The sequence below is a fragment of the Dermacentor albipictus genome, chromosome 2 (assembly GCF_038994185.2).
Source record: "Dermacentor albipictus isolate Rhodes 1998 colony chromosome 2, USDA_Dalb.pri_finalv2, whole genome shotgun sequence".
In the NCBI taxonomy this organism is placed as follows: Eukaryota; Metazoa; Arthropoda; class Arachnida; order Ixodida; family Ixodidae; genus Dermacentor; species Dermacentor albipictus.
Genome location: NC_091822.1, coordinates 83,719,866 through 83,739,266, shown reverse-complemented (window position 1 = coordinate 83,739,266; position 19,401 = coordinate 83,719,866). Strand labels below are relative to the sequence as shown.

Here is a 19,401-nt window from a genome sequence, read left to right as displayed (position 1 = left end):
ATAAATGCAGCGGTGACGAATATGAATGTAGTGATGATGATGATGATGATGATGAGAGGCAAGACATTTGCCGACAATGAAGAAATAGCGGCAATAGATGCCGTCCGGCTGTAACGTACATCATCCTCAGGCTTCGCACGTAGACGTTGACGTCGTTATTAGCATGCAAAAGCAAATTAGGACCTTCCAAAATTTTTGAAGTCATGTTAAAGGTTGTTTTCCTGAACGTGCTTAAGCTGCTCTTTAGCGTGCGGTACAATGTGTGATACTTATGACGAAGTGATATTCGTAAGGAAGGATATAGGAGATCTTAGGTCCGTCTAGCTGAACACATTTGTAGAATTTATAACCACTCGCTGGTCCTTGGCCCACATTAACAAATACTCCGAGGCCATCTGAAGATGCTTATTAACACTGTAATGCAGCATTAGCGTGGCGTCAATCCGCTACTGGCACTTGCATGTGTACGCGGATGGATGGATAAATGGAAAACTTTATTGACTAATAAGGGGATTGGAAAAGGGAAATGAGGGAAGGGATAGGGTCTGGCGATAGCGGCTATAGAGATATCACGGAACAAAGGCATTTTAAGCTTGTCTTCAAGTTCCCCAAAATGTTCCTTCTTCTGGACTGTCACTTTCCGGTGGCCTCCTTTGATTTTTGAATACATCATGTGACCAGTCGATGTCTACTAACGCCTATGCTCAGTCACTTGGCCTGGTTGCATGATTGACTCATTAATGAAAGGAGGGAACCGAAGAGTGGCAGTGCGGAAGGAACATTGTGGGGAATTAGAAGAAGCACTTAAAAACTATTCCTCCCATGATGTCTCTATAGCCGCGTAGACATGAAATCGCAAGTAGAGTATTGACGATATCCAGTGACCCGGTAATGTTGTGTGACAACGTTAATAAGCGCTGCATCACCTCTTGCGGGATGTTTCCAAAAAACACCAGTGTGTTTCCGACGAGTTATAAGGAGCTAGGTTATAGATAGGTCGATATATATACGCAGGGACTACCATCACTGTAGCTAAGTTGGGATAACACGCCTGCGCAATAGGGACAATGAATGTTGGACTTTTTCCGGTGGCAAAGGAGTCTGTGATTTTACTTTGACAGCAGTTATAAACATAGCGAATTTTTGCCATCCGCGTCACCGTGAGCTTCTGAATATATTTAGGTATGTGTATGCTATATTGCATGCCATGCGGCATGACATGGCGTATTAGCGCGTTAGATTACCACACAGTTCTATAACTAAAGTTGCTCCTGTCAGGTCTTAAATTCCTTACAAAAGTATCCCCAACAATTTTGGAAATGGCAGTCAACAGCAAGTATCGCGAAACAATATAGCAGCAGCCCATGACTTTTCTTCCCAGATCGTCTCAGGCCGAAATATGAAAAGTGCGGAACAATATGACAGCTCGAACGAGAAAAATGATGTAACCTTATTGGCGCAGCTGCGTACAACCTCCGGGATCAGGCTCAAAAAGAGGTGGAAGCATACCTGATACGGAAAAATGGTGCTAGAGTCGCTAGGAAAGATGTTGGCTTTAATTAATCAACATAAACGAAATTTCGCCATGACAGCATTCAAACAGAGGACCCCTAGCGCAACAGCTCGTTGCACAGTGAAGCTGTTAGCTTCTAGTTAGTCAGAATTTTTCGTGATGTGCTCGCCCAAAAACGGGCAGCTCGAAAAGTGGTATGTGTTTAAGCTTCCGCGTGACAGAATTACGTTTTCTAGTATATTCGAAATACAATCCGATTCCTCCATTTCTGTAGGTTGTGTGCAAGTAGTACTCTGTGAATTTTGTGACATAGTGTACTTTGGAAGTTCAATTAGCTCAGTAGTTCACTTGCTTCAGGCGGAGGGCCTACAAGGATAAAGATCTATGCAGCACTTGCGCACAGCATGTCTGTCCTTGTCTGTGCATGTCTGCACAGTATGTCTGTGCAGACAGCATGCCTGTCCTTGATGCTTGGGTGCTCTGCATGTTGCTTCTGCCGCGCTGCATGCGCTGCGATGGCAATCGACAGTATAGCAAACACACTCCAATAGCTGTACCATCGCGGAAGCTGGACAAAGGAATTCTGTTTGAGTTTCGGTGTTGCAGAGTTGTGTTTCCTTGCATATTCGAATTACAATCCTTTGCTATCATGTCTGTAGTTTTACAGTGAAGCTGTATAATTCTACCATCGAAGGAAATTTTCGTGTCGTTGGCATGGTAAGCAAAAATACGTGGGCCGATACCGGAGATCGTGCAATGCCGGGCCGACCCGCGGCGGAGGTGAAGCAGGTGTTAAGCACGCCCCACACGTTTGCCGACCTCGAAGATAGTGCAGTGCCAGGCCGACCCGCAGCGGAAGTGCCGTTCGCCATTAAGTCGCCCACATACACAGCTTCCCTGGTCATGGTTCTTCACATAGTGGAAGGGAACCGAGTTTTTGTGTAAGTCGAAGCCGCCAATCACCTAAGCCAGCAAAGGAAACATGGGCCCGCGACACCTTCGACAGAAGGACAGAGCGCATCGGCCACAGTCAACTGATGCGATCAATGGCGACTGAAAACTTTACAAAATACTCAAAGCAGAGAGCGAGAGAAAGAGAAGCCGCGCGCCTAAACACCCTCTCGGACCTCTACACACTGCGAGCACAGCCAGAGGGGAAGTGCGACAGCCCGAGCATGTGCCAACGGATGAGTGAACACCCTCCTCGAAGATGTGTCTGTGGCGGCGACCGAAAACGCGTGAAACGTCTTGAAGATTCCCAGGCTTTGTTCATGCTATGGGAGCACGACTCCATTAGAAAGTTCGAAAAACGCCAGCGGAGGCGATAAGAGCGCCGTGCTCGAATCGGGAGAATGAGACCGCGCCGGTGAACAGATGTGACGCGTAGGCCGACCGTCTGCAGAAGAGGGGATTTCCAGACAAGCTGGCCGACGAGTTTCTGGAGCGACTGTATTTCCCGAAGAAGTTGCTTCTTCGAGATTTGCCTCGAGCTACGTCGAGGACGTCTAGCTCACGACCAACACGGGTAAATACGAGTGGACACTTGGTGCGCCTATTTATTCTGTACTGTACGCGTTGAAGTAGTAGTGCTTATTGTTAATTATTTTCCAAAGTTTAGGCAACACCCATCCTAATTGCATTGCGATGTGCCTACCCGAAGTCTGCATGTGTGCATTTAAGTTATGCCAACTCTGGGCTCTGACTCCGTCTTTGAACCACAACAAGCGTTCACTGGTGCACCAGAAGGCCTCTTAATAGTTGTCCGTCTTTTCGTGGGGTTATTTTCACACGGTGATAATCCGGCTTTGGAACTTGGCCCTGAGTTGGTGCCTCGTTCACGGATTGCGTCACATGCACATTAAGAATTTAATGGCACATTACACTTTGGAAAGTAGAATTCGTTCATTAACCCAATTGCGCCAGGTAGAGGGCCTGCAAGAATGAGTGTTGACCTGAAATGTCAGCTGGAAAAGGTTTACACGCGTTAGCGTTAGAGGCTCCGTATCGCAGAAATGCCGATGACGATGGTTTCGTAAGGGAAAATTCGTTCTGAACCACGCATACCCAACCACACGTGTAGCGCAGAGCCGTTTGTGAATTAATTGAATTTCTCAATAATAATTCGTCAGAAAAATCGTAAAGTACGACTTTCACGCAACCTACAGACAAGACTGCGTCGGATTGTAATTTGAATATACGAGAAAACATAATTCTGTTATGCGGAAACTCAAACACAAACCCCTTTTACAGCGAGTCTGCAAACCATGCCGTGGTGCGCACGGTTCCATGCAACACCATCGAGATGTTACTCGCCTCCGCGCATCAGCGGCCCATGCAAGAGGCCCCGCTTCTACCAGAAGGCTGATTGTGGCAGAAAGCACCACTCAGTGTGTAGCGTTAGCCTCCAGCGTTCCCTTCAACATTACGGTTACAAAAGCTGTAGTTGGTACGAAGCATGAGAAGCAGCCAGGGATCTTCGAATTCTATCGCGGTCCATGCGATAGAATGGTAAATAAAAATAAAAATTGCGAAGATGCATAAGCTTTGCCATCTTCCAATTTTTTTCCCGTTTCCGCGTAAAAGGTTTATGTTTTCTCGCTTATTCGTATTGTAATCCGTAGCTATCACGTGTGTAGCTTGTGTGTTAGTCGTACTTTACGCATTTCCAGACGCAATTTACTTTTGAACATTAATTTAGATCAATAGGGCACTTGCGCTTGGCAAACGACCTAAAAAATACATGATGTATGGTGCACTTGCGCACACGTGCGTGCGCACGTGACGTATGTCGCTTGTGGTGTTGACGGTGGTGCTTGTGTAACGTCGCCTTACGGCCGCACCAGCTTCGCTGTACGTACATCCACTTCCTCGTGATAGAATAGGGACATATTTCTTTTACTTAGTCAACCTACGTTCGTTTTATTCACTTCATAGTGCCACTACAGTGACGAGTCTTACACCTCGCGTAGTATCTTTAACATGTTTGTATATCATTCATTGCTTCACCGTAAAGAGGAAACAATGATAAGTTTTCTTTTAGTTATGATAATTGCGACAGCAGTTATACGTATGCCCGTGGTGCACTCACGCGTCGGCGCCGCCGTCGTGATGTCCCGCTACGAAGAGCGCATGCGCGATCCGCGCACAGAGGGTTTGGGGGTGTCCAGAGACGCGGATGGCCTTTGACAGCGAGAACAAAGGTCCGGGTGGGTTGGCGCGGCCACCCGGACCTTTGTATTATTAAAGCCATTTGCGAAGGGAATAAGGTCCTCTGTGGGTAGGGAAGGGGTAGCGCGCGCCCGGGCCGCTATCTATTGCAAAACATTTGCGAAGTGTACTGCTGCTGCCACGCTTACTCACTTCACCGTTATGACAGCGAGTTTCCGCTGTTATCCAGCGAGATGTGTTCATGTTTGCGTGTTCGGACTCGACGCCATGCTTGTTAGTGTAGTTACTGTGCCTATGTTTACAGCTTTATACGGCGGATAAAACTACTATGCTTATTCAGTATAGCGGTCCACTAATGTGCTATCGCAATCGATGCTTCGCTTTTCAGGTGAAACTAACGAGTTTTTTCTCTTTTTTTTTCACAGCTCTGCTGGTAGCCCAAATTGGCAGATTAGGATGGATGCGATTTTTTTTTCTCGGCGTCATCTCCGTGCACAATCGAGATGCGATGCCTGCAAGACTACTGGCAGACACAGCATCGTGGCAGCATTCTGAGACGCCTTCAGCTACATGGTGGCCCATGCTATCACTCCTAATGTCACGCCTTCGAGTGAATGTTACCATTTCTTATTGCAGCAAAGCTACATAACTAAGATGCTACTATAAGCTCACCAGAAGCGTTATATGCATGTTTTCACGTTTCTGTGAAAAAACATTTACTGATGATTACGGCACACCCTGAAGCGAAATTTGAGCGCAGGTGTACGCGCCTGTTTATTTCTCGATATATTGAAGTATCGCACCAATCACCGCATCGAATGGCAGAGCAGCGACGCGCGGCGCTATGCAAGGTCCATTATGGAAGTAATACGCATGATTTTTTTTTATGACAGGACTATCCTTGGCATCGCGGTAAAAGCGGTCGAGAAGTGTGGCGAGGGTTTTCACCTGCAAACGCAGCCGGTCGCCAGTTTACTCCCTGCAACTTGAGCGGATAACACGGCGCGATAGAGCGTTCGCTTGAACAGCGTTCGCTATCAAGTTTTGCGTCAAGCTTGGAAAGAATGCAACCGAAACATTCCGGATGGTTCGAGGCCTTCAAGGACGACTGCATTTCAAGGTCACAGTCTGGGAGGTGGCGCAATGAGTTCAAGGAGGGCCGGGAGGAGGTCGCCGACGAACCCCGTTCTGGACGCCCAACAACGACCAGAACCGAAGAAAACGTGGATCGTGTGTGCGAAGTTTGTCGTTCTGACCGTCGTTTGGGCATCCAGCAAACTGCTGATTGGCTCCGATTTTATTTTTATTATACGTCAATGATCTGCCTAACTGCCTCTGTTCTTCGAAATGTACACTTTATGCAGATACTACTGTTATCATTAACTTTGATAAATGTCTCCCACCCTTAGTATCTAACCTTAATGGCGAGTTACACAGTCTGCAGGAGTGGTGCCATACTAAAAGCTACAGATAAACCCGTCTAAAACAACATTTGTTGTATTCACTTCCCACCAACAAACACTTCACTCCATTCCTCCTATTTTTCTTGGCGCAAGTCCTATACCTGGACGTTTTTCATGTAATTATCTTGGTATAGAAGTAGACAGAAAACATAAATTTATAGAACGCTTAACCAAAGTAAAAGAGAAGATTGCCTACGGGATTAGGGTACTTCTAAAAGCATGAGACATATGTAAGCATTAAATATTACTATCATTATAGTTTCATTTATTCGTTCCCACATCAATTGCTACGTTACTTGCTCGGGAAACTGAGACTTAACCCATCTAAACTCATTGCAAATCATAGAGAATGAGGCTATGAGAATAACTATATTTAGCCCACATAACCATGACGCCTATTATCTTTTGCGATCTAATCACATTCTTTCAGTTACACCACTCGTTAAATATAACGTAGGTACCTTTTTGTTCCGTCAAATCAATTACACATGGTGCGATAGCTTGATACCACAATCTTCTCTAATAAATACTAATATTACCAGGTTTGCAATAAATAGGAACTTCATTTTACCAAAAATACATTCTACTTATGGCAAGCAGAGCATCCATTTTTCATCTATCCCATTCTGGAATAGACTACCATTGGATATAGAAACACTTAAAAAGCACGAATTCAAGAAACAGCTAAAAGATTAGATTCTCACGAATACTGATGCTTAGTTCCTACTCACAACCATTCTTTCAGGGCGTCTACATTTCGTTTTCATTGTCGTACCGTTAAATTTCTGTTTCTGCTTTACATATACATTCGAGTGAGCAAATTATACTGTGTTCCTCACGTCACTTACGTTGTTACTGTATTAGTTGTCAACGATATTATGTTACAGTGTTTTTTATGACATTTATGCACATGTTATTCTTCCATCATGCTATTCATACTAAAACCTGCAATTTTTCCATTTTAACAATTTACTGAAACTACTGGAATTTGTGTTTTCTTACGTTTACTAAAGTAGGTGCCATTGCAGTCTGTGACTTCGGGACCTCCTTCCGCGTATTAACATCCTGTAATCTTGGTAATCGTCTCAATAAAAACCGATTCCCATTCTGATTCTTCTGATTCTGACCCTACCAATGTCCAGATATGCGGTACATGTGATAGTGACCGAGGATCTTCAAATGCGCAAGGTCTGCACGAAGCTTACGCTGAAAGTGTTGATGAAAGATCAGAAAGAACTTCGAGTTTTGCGCTGTCAAGAATTGTTTGATTTGATTCAAAATGAGCCGAACTTTCTTAACTCTGTCGTGACCGGAGATGAATCCTGGATGTTCGAGTACGACCCCGAATTGAAAAGGCAGAGCAGCGAGTGGCACATAAGATCATCTTCCCGTCCCAAGAAAGCGCGAATGAGCAAGTCTCGCATGAAAGCGATGCTCATTGTCTTCTTGGACACCCAAGGAATCGTCCATTTTGAGTTTGTACCGCAGGGAGGAACTGTCAACTCAGCCTTTTACCTGGAGGTGTTCAAGAGATTGAAACGCCGGACCCCACGTGTCAGGGCTGACCTCAAAGACACGGTCATGCTCCACCATGACGATGCCCCCAGCCACACGTCCTTTATCGTTACGAACTTCCTGGCCCTGAAAAACACTCCGGTTGTCCCCCATCCTCCTTACACTCCCCACTTGCTTCCATGCGACTGTTTTTTTTTTGTTTCCCCGACTGAATAGAGCGATGAAAGAAAAGCATTGGGAAACTGTGGAAAACGTTGAAAAGCACGTTACAACGTTCCTGAGAGACATTCCCGTCGAGAACTCTCAGGGTGCCTTCCAGACGTGGCAGGCGCGTCTCCGCAAGTGCATGGATGCAGGGGGAGAGTATTTTGAAGGAATTTAACCATTTGTACAGCTGCGGTGATTAAATATATTTTTCCCAGAAAATGCGCATACCTTTCATGACGGACCCTCTATGTAGATCGGCCATCAGTTGCCGCGTCCTGGCAACTGCTGTTTATGCGACCAAAATCGTTAATGGAAAATGCTTGCGGTGAACGCTATGCTCGATGGCGAGCTTTCTGGTTCATTTTTTTCTTTCGCCCGCACGGCCGCCGCTGCCGCGAATGCGCATGCGCAGACGTGAGCGCCCTCTCATGGTGCTTCAAGGAGGCTTCCTCCATTTTCCTCCTCTCGCTTTCGTTGCACTCTCCTCCTCCGCGCTGTTCGTTGCGCTTGTCGCTCGGTTACGCCGAGGTACAATTCCGGGGGACGCCGAGTTACGCCGTCGCTCAATGTAGACGCGGGCGCCTAGAAGCTACGCTCTATAAGAACGACATTACTCACAAAGTTTACATCTTTGGCGAATGTGGTAAATATTATGGATCACTTGCCAGCAAAATTTGAAGTGTGTAGGTCGCTTAGGGTGTAAATTGCTAAACCTTCGTTTTCAGCCCGTTTAATGGCGGGTTATGGAAATGCTTAGTAAGATCTTCCCGCTTTGCTTGGAGGACAGCAAACGTAAAGCATTTATATATTTTTTATTCTAAGGGTGACGTGTACCATATGTTTGAGGTATGTGGGTTAATTACGTGCTTTGAAAATAATTACTGAACGCTCCCTTTCTCCAAGTTTTATATGCTTTATACGATAGGTTTAGGCGGTTTTGCCCGTTTCCTTACTGGACAATATGCTACGCACGCTGACTATATATTTATGGATTCGGAAGTGTGTTGTGAGAGACGGACAGTGATTATTTAATCTGTCTTGCCTAATCAGAGCCTTTGTAGAAAATTTCTTAGTCAAGGGCTACAAAGTTTGAAACTGCCGTTATCTGCAATGTTTCCAAGTATCCCAGGAAAGCTCTACATGACACCAAGTTCCAACTCGGCATACATTGAGTGAATGCTATGCGCGATGTATGGCCTATCAACGCTTCCGATATAATCGAAAGCGTCGCACATAAATGTGGAAGCTTCCTCTTTCCTTATTTTCCTACGTTATACGAGGTTCATAGCCTTCCCGCTGACGTCGGTGAATTGAACGCGTATCGTTGCTTTTATTTGGGGAAAATAATATGACGTTATAGGACGTAACTCAGTTTAAAGTGCGTGGGTTAATTTCGATGCTTGTAATAACTTGAGCATTCATGCACTCATGTTTTGAGCGCGTTTCATGAGTAGCGCGAAATTTAGCCCGCTACCCTTGCATACCTATATTTGCGACCTAAATAATATTTGACAAAATAGTGCGGGCAGCTGCCGCAAGTTAATATGGGAAGTTCAACGCATACGTATTTAACCACATAGAAGCATATGTGTATTTAGTGTATGCAAGCGGCAGCCTGGGAAAAGAGAGAAAGCGACATGTGCATTTATTCAAAACAAATAAGTTAAATGCGAGTAGCTAGAAGAACAATGGCCAGACAGCCACCTGATCACACTTTATTTTCTAATCTGACTGGTTGTTGACAAATTATTCGTTAATTTAGCTCTTTTAAAACTGAATCTGTGACTGAAATTTAAATGCAACGCTACATAAGGCTAATTAACCTATTATTTATTGTCAGGTTCTCTTGACTTGGTGTAGTATTTCCTAAGAGCTAGTGCCACAGTCGACCAGAATGATTGAGAGTCATTCAAGGTTATTCGTCAGTGTATCAAGGCTGATCCACAGTCGGCCAAAACTAATCCATGACCTTTAAACAGCAGTTCGACCTACTTTAGTTTTTCTTCTTGCCAGCTTTAAATACAAAATTTGAAGGAATCAGAACAACGGATGCACAGCTATGAGTGGTTAAACAGAAGCTTCTTAGCAATTGGAAACAGTCAACAAATAAATGGCAAGAAGAGGGTTTGGTTTTTCTTCAGATGTCACCTTTTCTGTGTTGATGAAATTCCCCTTTACTACCTAATGCACAGCCACAGGAAGTGTACGACACGTCTTAACTTCGGAATAAGGAGCGCCCAACTTACTTTGTACACAGCTGCCACTGCGTCGACGTCAATGTTATACTTCTTCGGGGCACCCTGGGCCGTGAAACAAAGAACAGAGTTTGATTACTTTCTTATGTTATCGTATGTACAATTTCTACCCACAGCCCCCGTATGTATCCACCACATGCGGTCCCCGGAGGGTACCCTGGCCGGCTAACATCTGTTTCGCGGCCCGTGGACAGGAATGCGTGGGCCGATCCCGGGGATTGTGCAATGCAGCACAAGCAGGCTTCAAGCACTCCGCGAACTCCCAAAAGTAAGTTTAACATTGTTGGGTCCAATTAGAACCACTAAAGGCGGCGCTGTAAGAGAAACACTATATATATATCTATATATACGCGTACAAGAAAAGGCACCTAGTCTGCGGTTCTGTTACCTGCGCTTCTATGTTTATAACGTCACGCGCGTCAGAGGTGCCAGCGCGGCGCAGCAGCGGTTGCCGCACATGCATAGTGGGTGCGCTGACCGCGGTGGCGCTTCTGTTAGCGTAGTGTGGTGCTGTAATAAAAAAAATCATTATTTCATAATGTATAGAGAGATTGCAGCGATGGCATAGAGGTGGAGCATCCGCCTCGCGTGCAAAAGGACCGTGGCTCGAATCCTGGTGCCGCGAAATTTTCACCGGATTGGAAAAAAAATCCGCGTATTGATAAAATTGCATAAACAGGCCTAGAGTGCGGCCTCATCCCGGCGACCAGGACCAGGGGCCCTATAACGTAAAACTATTCCAATATGTTTCTATTCCAATTTCCTGACGTCAAATTTGCGTAACCGCCGACGCAAGCACCGGCGGTCACCCATAGGGTTGTCTGAACAGACCAATCAAACGCTCTCCTCGTTCATAGGAGGTCCCTTTTGTTTACTTGAAAAACGAATAACATTGCCTACACTGAGCGGCTTGTTGTATCTAATTGGCTGACAAGAGGCGAGGAGAACGCTCAAGTGGAGAGGGATTCACTAGGGCAGAGCCAGTGCACTGAAAACCGATAACCGGATTAAGAGGGTGGTGCCGGCGTCTGCGATTGGTCGGCTTTCCCTTACTTAGCTTGTGGTGGCTGCTCGAAAATCGCGGTGGCATGCAACGGAAGCTTAAGAATGACGCTAAAATTGACCCTCAGCAAAGAAGAGTTGGCCGAATAAGGTAGTAAACGTGTCGAAAGTGCTTAAAAACGTTACACGGTCACGCAAGAAGTTTTATTATACGCAAATACACCCATGCTCTCCGGCAGGTGCGAGTAGCCAGCGTCTCAGCGACCGGCGGCAGCTATCTTTTATTCCTTTCGGAACGGGGCAGCCTGCGGCTATTCCGAAAAAAATTCAGTTTTGTTCGGCATATTAATGCATCTTTATCGCGTACACGTCACTTTGACGCGGTGAGTTCGTGCGGTTTTGTGACGTCGCGTGACAGGCAGGTGAAGTGGGTGCAGCCCGAAAACATTTTACCAATAGCCGAGGGCTAATGGCGAAAAGGGGTCGAATCAGAAATAACTGTTTTTCTTTTTTCTGTGAAATCATGCATAATCAGTGTGCACGCATCATATCAGATGGGGAGGTATTGCGGTTTTTGTAACGTCGCGTGACAGACAGGTGAAATGGGGGGTGGTCGAAAAATGTTTTTGACCAATCGCGGAGGGCTGATAGCAGAATTGGAATAGAAATGTTTGGAATAGTTTTACGTTATAGCGCCCCAGTAATGCACCCCCTCACCAGAGCGCGATTGGCCACCCTTGTGCAGTACTTGTACACAACGTCCCATCTGAATACAACAATCAAACCCAGGCCCTCAGTCCTCAGTCGCTGCGAAGCAACTGGCCACGGTGGCGGTCAGACCTGTGACGCAGAAGAGGGTGCTAAGAATCTCTGGGTCCGGACAGGCGGCCATTGGAATCTGAACCTAACAATTAACGTTTAACGCTAGAACGTTATCCAGTGAGGCGAATGTAGCAGTGCTATTGGAGGAATTAGCGGGCAGTAAATGCGATATGATAGGGCTCAGTAAGGTTAGGAGGACAAAAGAAACATAGGCAGTGCTAAACAGCGGGCACGTCCTGTGCTACCGGGGCTTAGCGGAGAGACGAGAACTAGGAGCCGGATTCGAGGCGACTGCAGGGACGCAGGAGGATATAAGTGCACTGGAAATACTACGCCCCTTCAGTGGGCACGGTGGAGCGGCATCCATGCAGTCGCTCAAAAACCCGGCCTTGCTTTTTGCGCAGTTTATCGCTTGGTCTGGCACGTGGCTATAACAAGGTAAATATACCCGGTAGCGAAGCTTCCATAGGACCCCGTACGTTGAAAACATGGTGGTCCATCGGCCGTTCATGGGGCGTAGCCCCATGTGTATGTGGTGGGAACACTTCCGGTGGAGGAAAAAATGCCACGCCATGTCCGTTAAAAGTAGAAGTAACGTCATTTTGTTTTCGAAGGCGCGAAATTTGTTTTGTTGTCCTGCTTTTGGAGCTATATATTCAAATGCCCCGCCATTCAACTTGACGGCCGTTTCGAGCTTTCAGCGCGAAAAGCGATGCAGGAAAAGGCAGCCGTACGGTTGTCGAAATCGCACCCCTGCACAGAACATACTTTCTTTGGAGGCCGACAAAAGCTTTAGGTGTAGAGAGCTGCTCCTATCGTTCGGACGCCAAGCCCATCGGCCGGCGCAGTCACACGAAAACAACTACACAATTATCTGGTGGTCGTAACTCACTACATTTGACTGAACACATTAGGAAGTGATGAAGCTACCCGCGTCACAAAATTCAGACAAACTTCGACAAGGAAGAAAGCACAAACTGTGATGGGGGCGTATTTCAACAGGTGAACTTTACGACTGTGCCTTTCTGCCCATTTCAAGACGTGCATTGCATTCCGAGTGACAGTGGCGTCCTCTAACGATGGGCTAAATAAATAAATAAATAAATGCATTTATTAATAATAATAAAATGGAATAAACTTGTATTTTCATAACTCATCATAAATACATAAAATGACCAGGAATTTTATTTTCGTTGAATGAATCTAACTATGTCTCGCTTGAATTAAAAAAAAATGCTTTTTTCTTTCCCAATGTGTGTTCCCTCCAAACGCAGTCGCGCTTCAATCGCTGCTCCCATAACCTCGCTTGCTGATGTCGGCGACAATCTGTACTGAACCGCTTTTCGCCCGAAGCTTCGCGACATATTTGGGTCGACCTTGGCTACAACCTACGGATCCAGCGATGCCTCTTGACCTCGAGCGTACCGGAATCACGGAAAACGCCAATATAAGCTTAATCCATAAGAAAGGAAACGCCAGAGACTTGAAAAATTATACACCGATCAGCTTACTGTCCGTTGTCTACAAAGTATTTACTAAGGTAATGGCAAATAGAACCAGGAACACGTTAGACTTCTATCAACCAAAGGACCAGGCAGGATTATGTAAAGGCTGCTCAACAATAGACCATATGCACAATATCAATCCGGTGATAGAGAAATGTGCGTATCATAACCAACCCTTCTGTGTAGCTTTCATTGATTACGAGAATGCGATTGATTCAGTCGAAACCTCAGCAGTCTTGAAGGCATTACGGAATCAGGGTGTAGACGAGCCGTATGCAACAATACTGAAAGATATCTATAGCGGCTGCACAGCCACAGCACTCCTCCATAAAGAAAGCAACAAAATCTCAATAAGAAGGGCGTCAGACAGGGAGATACGATATCTCCGATGCTATTCACAGCGTGTTTACAGGAGGTATTCAGAGACCTGGATTGGAAAGAATTGGGGTAAGAGTTAATGGAGAATACATTAGTAACTGGCGATTCGCTGGTAATATTGCCTTGCTTCGTAACTCAGGGGACGATTTGCCATGCATGCTTACTTACCTGGACAGGCAAAGCAGAAGGGTGGGTCTAAAAATCAACCTGCTGAAAACTAAAGCAATGTTTAACAGTCTCGGAAGAGAACGGCAGTTTACGATAGGTTAGCGAGGCACTGGAAGTAGTAAGGGAATAAATCTACTCGGGGCAGGTAGTGACCGCGGATCCGGATCATGAGACTGAAATAATCCGAAGAATAAGAATGGGCTGGGGAGCGTTTGGCAAGCATTCTCAGATCACGAACCGCGGGTTGTCATCATCCCTCAAGAGAAAAGTGTATAACAGCTATGTCTTACCAGTACTCACCTATGGGGCAGAAACCTGGAGGCTTATGAAAAGGGTTCTACATAAATTATGGAAGATGCAACGAGCTATGGAAATAAGAATGATGGGTGTAACTTTAGGAGGGGCTAAGAAGAGGGCATATTGGGAGAGGGAAGAAACGCAAATTAAAGACATCTTAGTTAAAATTAAGAAAAAGTAATGGCCATCGGCAGGGCATGTAATAAAGAGGGAAGATAACCGGTGGCCATTAAGGGTTGCGGACTCGCTTCCAAAGGAGTGGAAGCGTAGCAGAGGTAGGCAGAAAGTTAGGTGGACGGATGAGAGTGAGAAGTTTGCAGGGACAACATGGCCACAATTAGCACAAGACCGGGGTGTATGGAGAACGATGGGAGAGGATTTTGCCCTGCAGTGGGCGTAGCCAGGCTGATGATGAAGATGATTGAGAAAGAAGTCATAAGGGAAAGGCAGGGAGGTTATCTCGGCTCAGCCCGGTAGGTTACCCTGCACTGAGAAAGGGAATTGAAGGAGGAGAAGGAAGATAGAAGTTCAAAATTTTCATTATTGCACACACAGTCCTTCATCACTTAGTCGCAGGCGGTCACACAGGCTGGCTCATTTCAAGAAACGCGCCAGCACGTTTGTGGCCTTGCGTATAGCAGACGCACGAGGCCACGGCCCCAAGATGTTGTCCTCTGTGAAAGGACGCTGTACTAAGCTGTACGAAGAGCACACTCCTCTCGTCTTTGTATGTAGGGCAGTCACACAGATATTTGGTCGTTTCTTTTCCTGACACCATATCTGCTGCAATTGGGACTCTCTGCCATTCCAGTTAGGAATGAGTAGGGGTTGGTGAAAGAAACTCCTGCTCGCAAGCGCACTGTAGTGTTTCTTCAGGTCAGTTTTAGCCAGGTAACATATTCTATGTCATATGGGGGTCCTTGGCCTACAGGCGTCTGCTGGTGCACTCCAGTGTGTTCCATTTTCTTACAGTAATAATATGGGCAAATCCGCTGAGGTGCCGCGCTGCATCCATTCTCGACAATTGTATCGAGGTGTTTCACGTACATCATGTGCCTCGCGGGCAGCTTTGTCGGCACTTTCATCGGGAGTAATGCTGCAGTGCCCGGGTGGCCACTGAAATACAATGGCGTGGTCTCCGTCTATCTCTTGATGGTAGCGTAATCGTATCTCCCCTACAAAGTGTTTATATGAGCTGCGGCGCAGAGCTGATAAGAGTGATTGCAGGGCTGCCTTTGAATCACTGAATATAGCACAGTGATGTAGTGATTGTTGCTGCCCATATATCGCGGCGCTATAGAGGGCGGAAACCTCGGATCCTGTCGATGTTGTGACTTGGCTGATATTGAACGTCTTGCGAATAGACATCGACACAGAGACTACCGCACCAGTAGAGCTGGTTTGAGCAGAAGAGCCATCTGCATAAATGTAAACTTGATTGGAGTATGAATCACCCAGAAGATGTAGAGCGACATGATTCAGGGCACAATTTTTTCTTTCCTTCAACTTCTTTCCCACTCCTACAACGGAAAGCCGCACTTGTGGCTGCCGGAGAAGCCAAAAAGGACAAGGTGATCTTGCTGCAGGCGTGGAATCAAACGGATACAGGATCGGTACGAGGTGACAATGCCCGAAAAAGGTTGCATCTGCTCAACTTTCTGTGAGATACGGAAGGCATTCAGACCGGAGTCGGGAAAGGTGGGGAAGATGATTTTTAAGGGTATCTGTGGTGACATATGTACTAATGGGACGTTCTCTGGGCGATGGCAATTTACAGGATGTTGGAGCGCATCGTACTAGACCCAGACATAATATAAGCGCTTGAGCTTGCATGCTCTAAAGCACTCTGAGATTTGTCCTCCGGGTGCTTGACAGCACCGGCGGGCTGTAACGCAAGAAACTCATGAAGAGCGCTTTGTACAGTTAAGCAAAGAGCACACCAACGGTCCCCACCCTTTTCCAGCAATGGCTTTGAAAAGTGACTCATTGAGAGAAGATTCTCTTCCTTAGGTAGGATACATGGGGGCTGCGTGAGCGTTCGCGGTTGACAATCATCGCTAAATATCGATGGGTTCTCTTGTACAACATAGGCTGGTCATTAATAGACACCGGCTATCCAGTCATCGATTTTTGCGTCAAGGCGACTAGTGCGCACTTTACTGCTGAAATTTCCAAGTCTTGTCTCTAAAAGTAGGTAGACATCATCGTTTCATCCTTTTGTAACATGCGCGAACCTGCACTCGAGTTACTCCTGACGCCCAGATGCAGATGTCATCTGCGTAAATTCACAGAATCACTGACTGGCGGGAATTCCACCATCATATCAAAGCCAGGTTGAACAAAACCGGACTCAAAACGCCACCGTGTGGAACTCTAAGGCTCTTGTAATGGTCGGAAGTTTGACCCTTCTCGCTGACTACAAAAAAGCTCCTTTCGGTTGGGTAGCTCCGCATCCACCGAAAAGTGCAGCTGCCAATTGCAGCAGCCACGAATGCGTTAAGAATGGCTCCGTGAGAAACATTATCCTAAGCGCCCCTGACATCTAAAAATAGCGCTACACAGAGGCGTTTGGCTGCTTTCTGTTGTTGAATCGGAGACACAAGATAAATGACGTTGTCGACCGACAAAGGGCCACGTCGTAACAGCCACGGCGGATAACAGCGTACGTGACGTAGTGTCCGAGCGAAGAGGAACGCGCGCAAGTGGCTATAGAAGCCCGCTGTTATTCCATGGAGAAAAGTTCGTCCACTGCCGAAACTTGCGTGAAGGGAACTTAGTACAGTGCAAGATCCTTTAGTAGCTCTCTGTCATCTGCAATTGCCTCACAAAAGTCTTCCACAACATCTGCTTTTCGACAGCCTTGGTGGAGACCCAGCGCCTCAGAGGGGTGGCGTGACGAAGGCCTTGGATAGTTCGCCATACGTGACAGAGAGAGAGAGCATTGCGTTGGCCCAGTGAGTTACAAAATGAAAGCCATCGCTCGTTGTATAATTTGTTCATTCTCCATTTCTCCAGTCCAAAGTACGTTCTCCATAAAGTCTAGAATCGACTTTGCGCGTCTATATCTCCTCTCGGCGCGCCGACATACAGCGCGAAGCCTTTCTAATTCAATGTCAAGTCAGTACGAGTAGTTGACCATGAGAAGCAGTGCCTTGCAGCTTACATCGCGTTCGCAACCACAAACTCAATGCTACGTGCAATGCTGCCCTTACATTCGACGTTTATAAAGGCTTGAAATGCAGGTGAATTGTTCGAGACACCATAGGGGAAGACCTGCTGCTTAGACCCCTGATGGGAAAGTAAGTAGGAATATGGTTACACCCCCTGTCTTTTTACGTCAGCAGACCAGTATACGCTCGATGTAAGGCATCGTGAAACCAAACTAAGGTCTAGACAGGCGCTGCACGACGACCCTCTCAAGAATGTTGGACTGTCGTTATTAAAAATGCAGAGGTCATGGCTCGAAGAAAAAGATAAAAGAGCCCTGCCTCTTAAATCGGTTCTTGTACTTCCCCAAATGGACTGGTGAGCATTAAAATCTCTTCTGATTATCCAAGCACTGGAGATCGCCATCAAAATATTTTCAAGTCCTTTGCAGTGTAAACGACTTGATAGGGATATGTAGCTCGCGATGAGTGGGAAGGAGAGTCTCTTTATACTAAGGCACACATGCTGGTTGTCGTCATGGGGAGGCACGGCCTGGGCCACTTAGGTGTGCTCCTTACGAACATAAACGAAGACCTCGCTACTTTTGTCACACGGGGCGCAAACAAAAGATTCGTATCCTGCGAGTTTCAGGATAGTTTTCACGTTTGGTTCACAGATGATTAGCACCAGAAACCTATTTTCTCAAACAAATTGACCTAAATTGGGAATACACGATTCCAGGCCTCTGAACTGAGGCCTGAAAAATTGAGGTATTCTTGATTTCTTCTTGAAATGGTCGCTTCCGCAGAAGTGTATGAGCGATGTTTCTAATGCAAGCTTTCAAGCACATGGACGAGATCCTTCAGTATTTGTAAAGCGCATCGAGCGGTCGACGTTTGCGCATTTCCCAAAAGTGTGCGAATCGCAGCCATTAGCGACTTCAGCAGTATAATCAGATGCACATCCTATTGAGGCAACTTGTCGGAAGCAGGGGGTGCGTTCGATGGAGGCGATGTATGACGCTCGAGCTCAACAGGTGGGCGTGCATTTGGCATTGCAGGCCAGGCGACGTCATACGCACGTTTTTGGGTTTCTTTGTCATTCACGATGTTGCGTCTGGTCCCGCGAAATGACTGCTGTTTCACAATTCACGGTTATGGCGCCACTAGATTAGATTGGCCCTGTGGGTCACATTTTGTGTTCTTTGGCGAATGTCAGTGGCGGTGGCGGAAGCGTCATTTTTTCGCAGGATTGGTTCGTTCCCGATGCGTAGAGCCTTCCCTTCCATATTCTTCAATATACTCCACTCCTTGTGGATTCGGGGGCAATTTCTCCACGTAGCTTCGTGCCATCCGTTGAAGTTTATGCATTTAATATAGTTTCTTGGGGGCATGATCTCGTGGTGGCGAACTACGCGCAGCACGTACATAGTGCCACGTTATTACAAACGCCTCTGACGTGACCCAACTGAAGGCACTTGTGGCACTGCAGCGGTTTCGGAATGAACGGCTTTAAGAGGTGGCGAAAATGGCCCACTTTGACATTAGAAGTACTGCAGGTGGCGGCGGCAGGTGTCCTAATGACGTTCCGATCGGTATAAGATGGCATTACTCTTCAGCGCATTATCCATACCAATCGGACCATTATGAACCGTGATCAAACGCACTCGGCCGGTGGCACGGCGATCTACGATGTCGACAAACAGTGCTGACTGATGATAGCTTGGCGCGATGTGTTTTCATCGCTTACTTAGCGTCGAGGAAAGACACGCGGACCCGTATCTTGAAAGCGATCTGCGAAAGGGGCTGAGGGTGGCGTGTGCTGAGTTGCCGTTAGCACTATATTGTCGCCGCTTCGTTGGCGGTGATGCGAGAGGCAGAACGAATGTGAATTCGCTCGCTGCAGCGAGCGCTATTTTGAAAGCGGTCGCTTTATGGGACAGAGGGATGAACGAATGGTTT

The 19,401-nt window shown here is 46.5% G+C and overlaps 1 protein-coding gene across 2 annotated transcripts in view; it reads right to left on the bottom strand.

Moving 5' to 3' along the window:
* The window catches only part of LOC135895854 (uncharacterized), a 51,058-nt gene that overhangs the window by 505 nt on the left and 31,152 nt on the right, over positions 1–19,401 (bottom strand). For both annotated transcript variants that reach the window (XM_065424052.2, XM_065424051.2), the window contains one exon: positions 10,113–10,166. In XM_065424052.2, the coding sequence (XP_065280124.2) occupies positions 10,113–10,166 (54 nt within the window). The remainder of the gene's footprint in view (positions 1–10,112; positions 10,167–19,401) is intronic.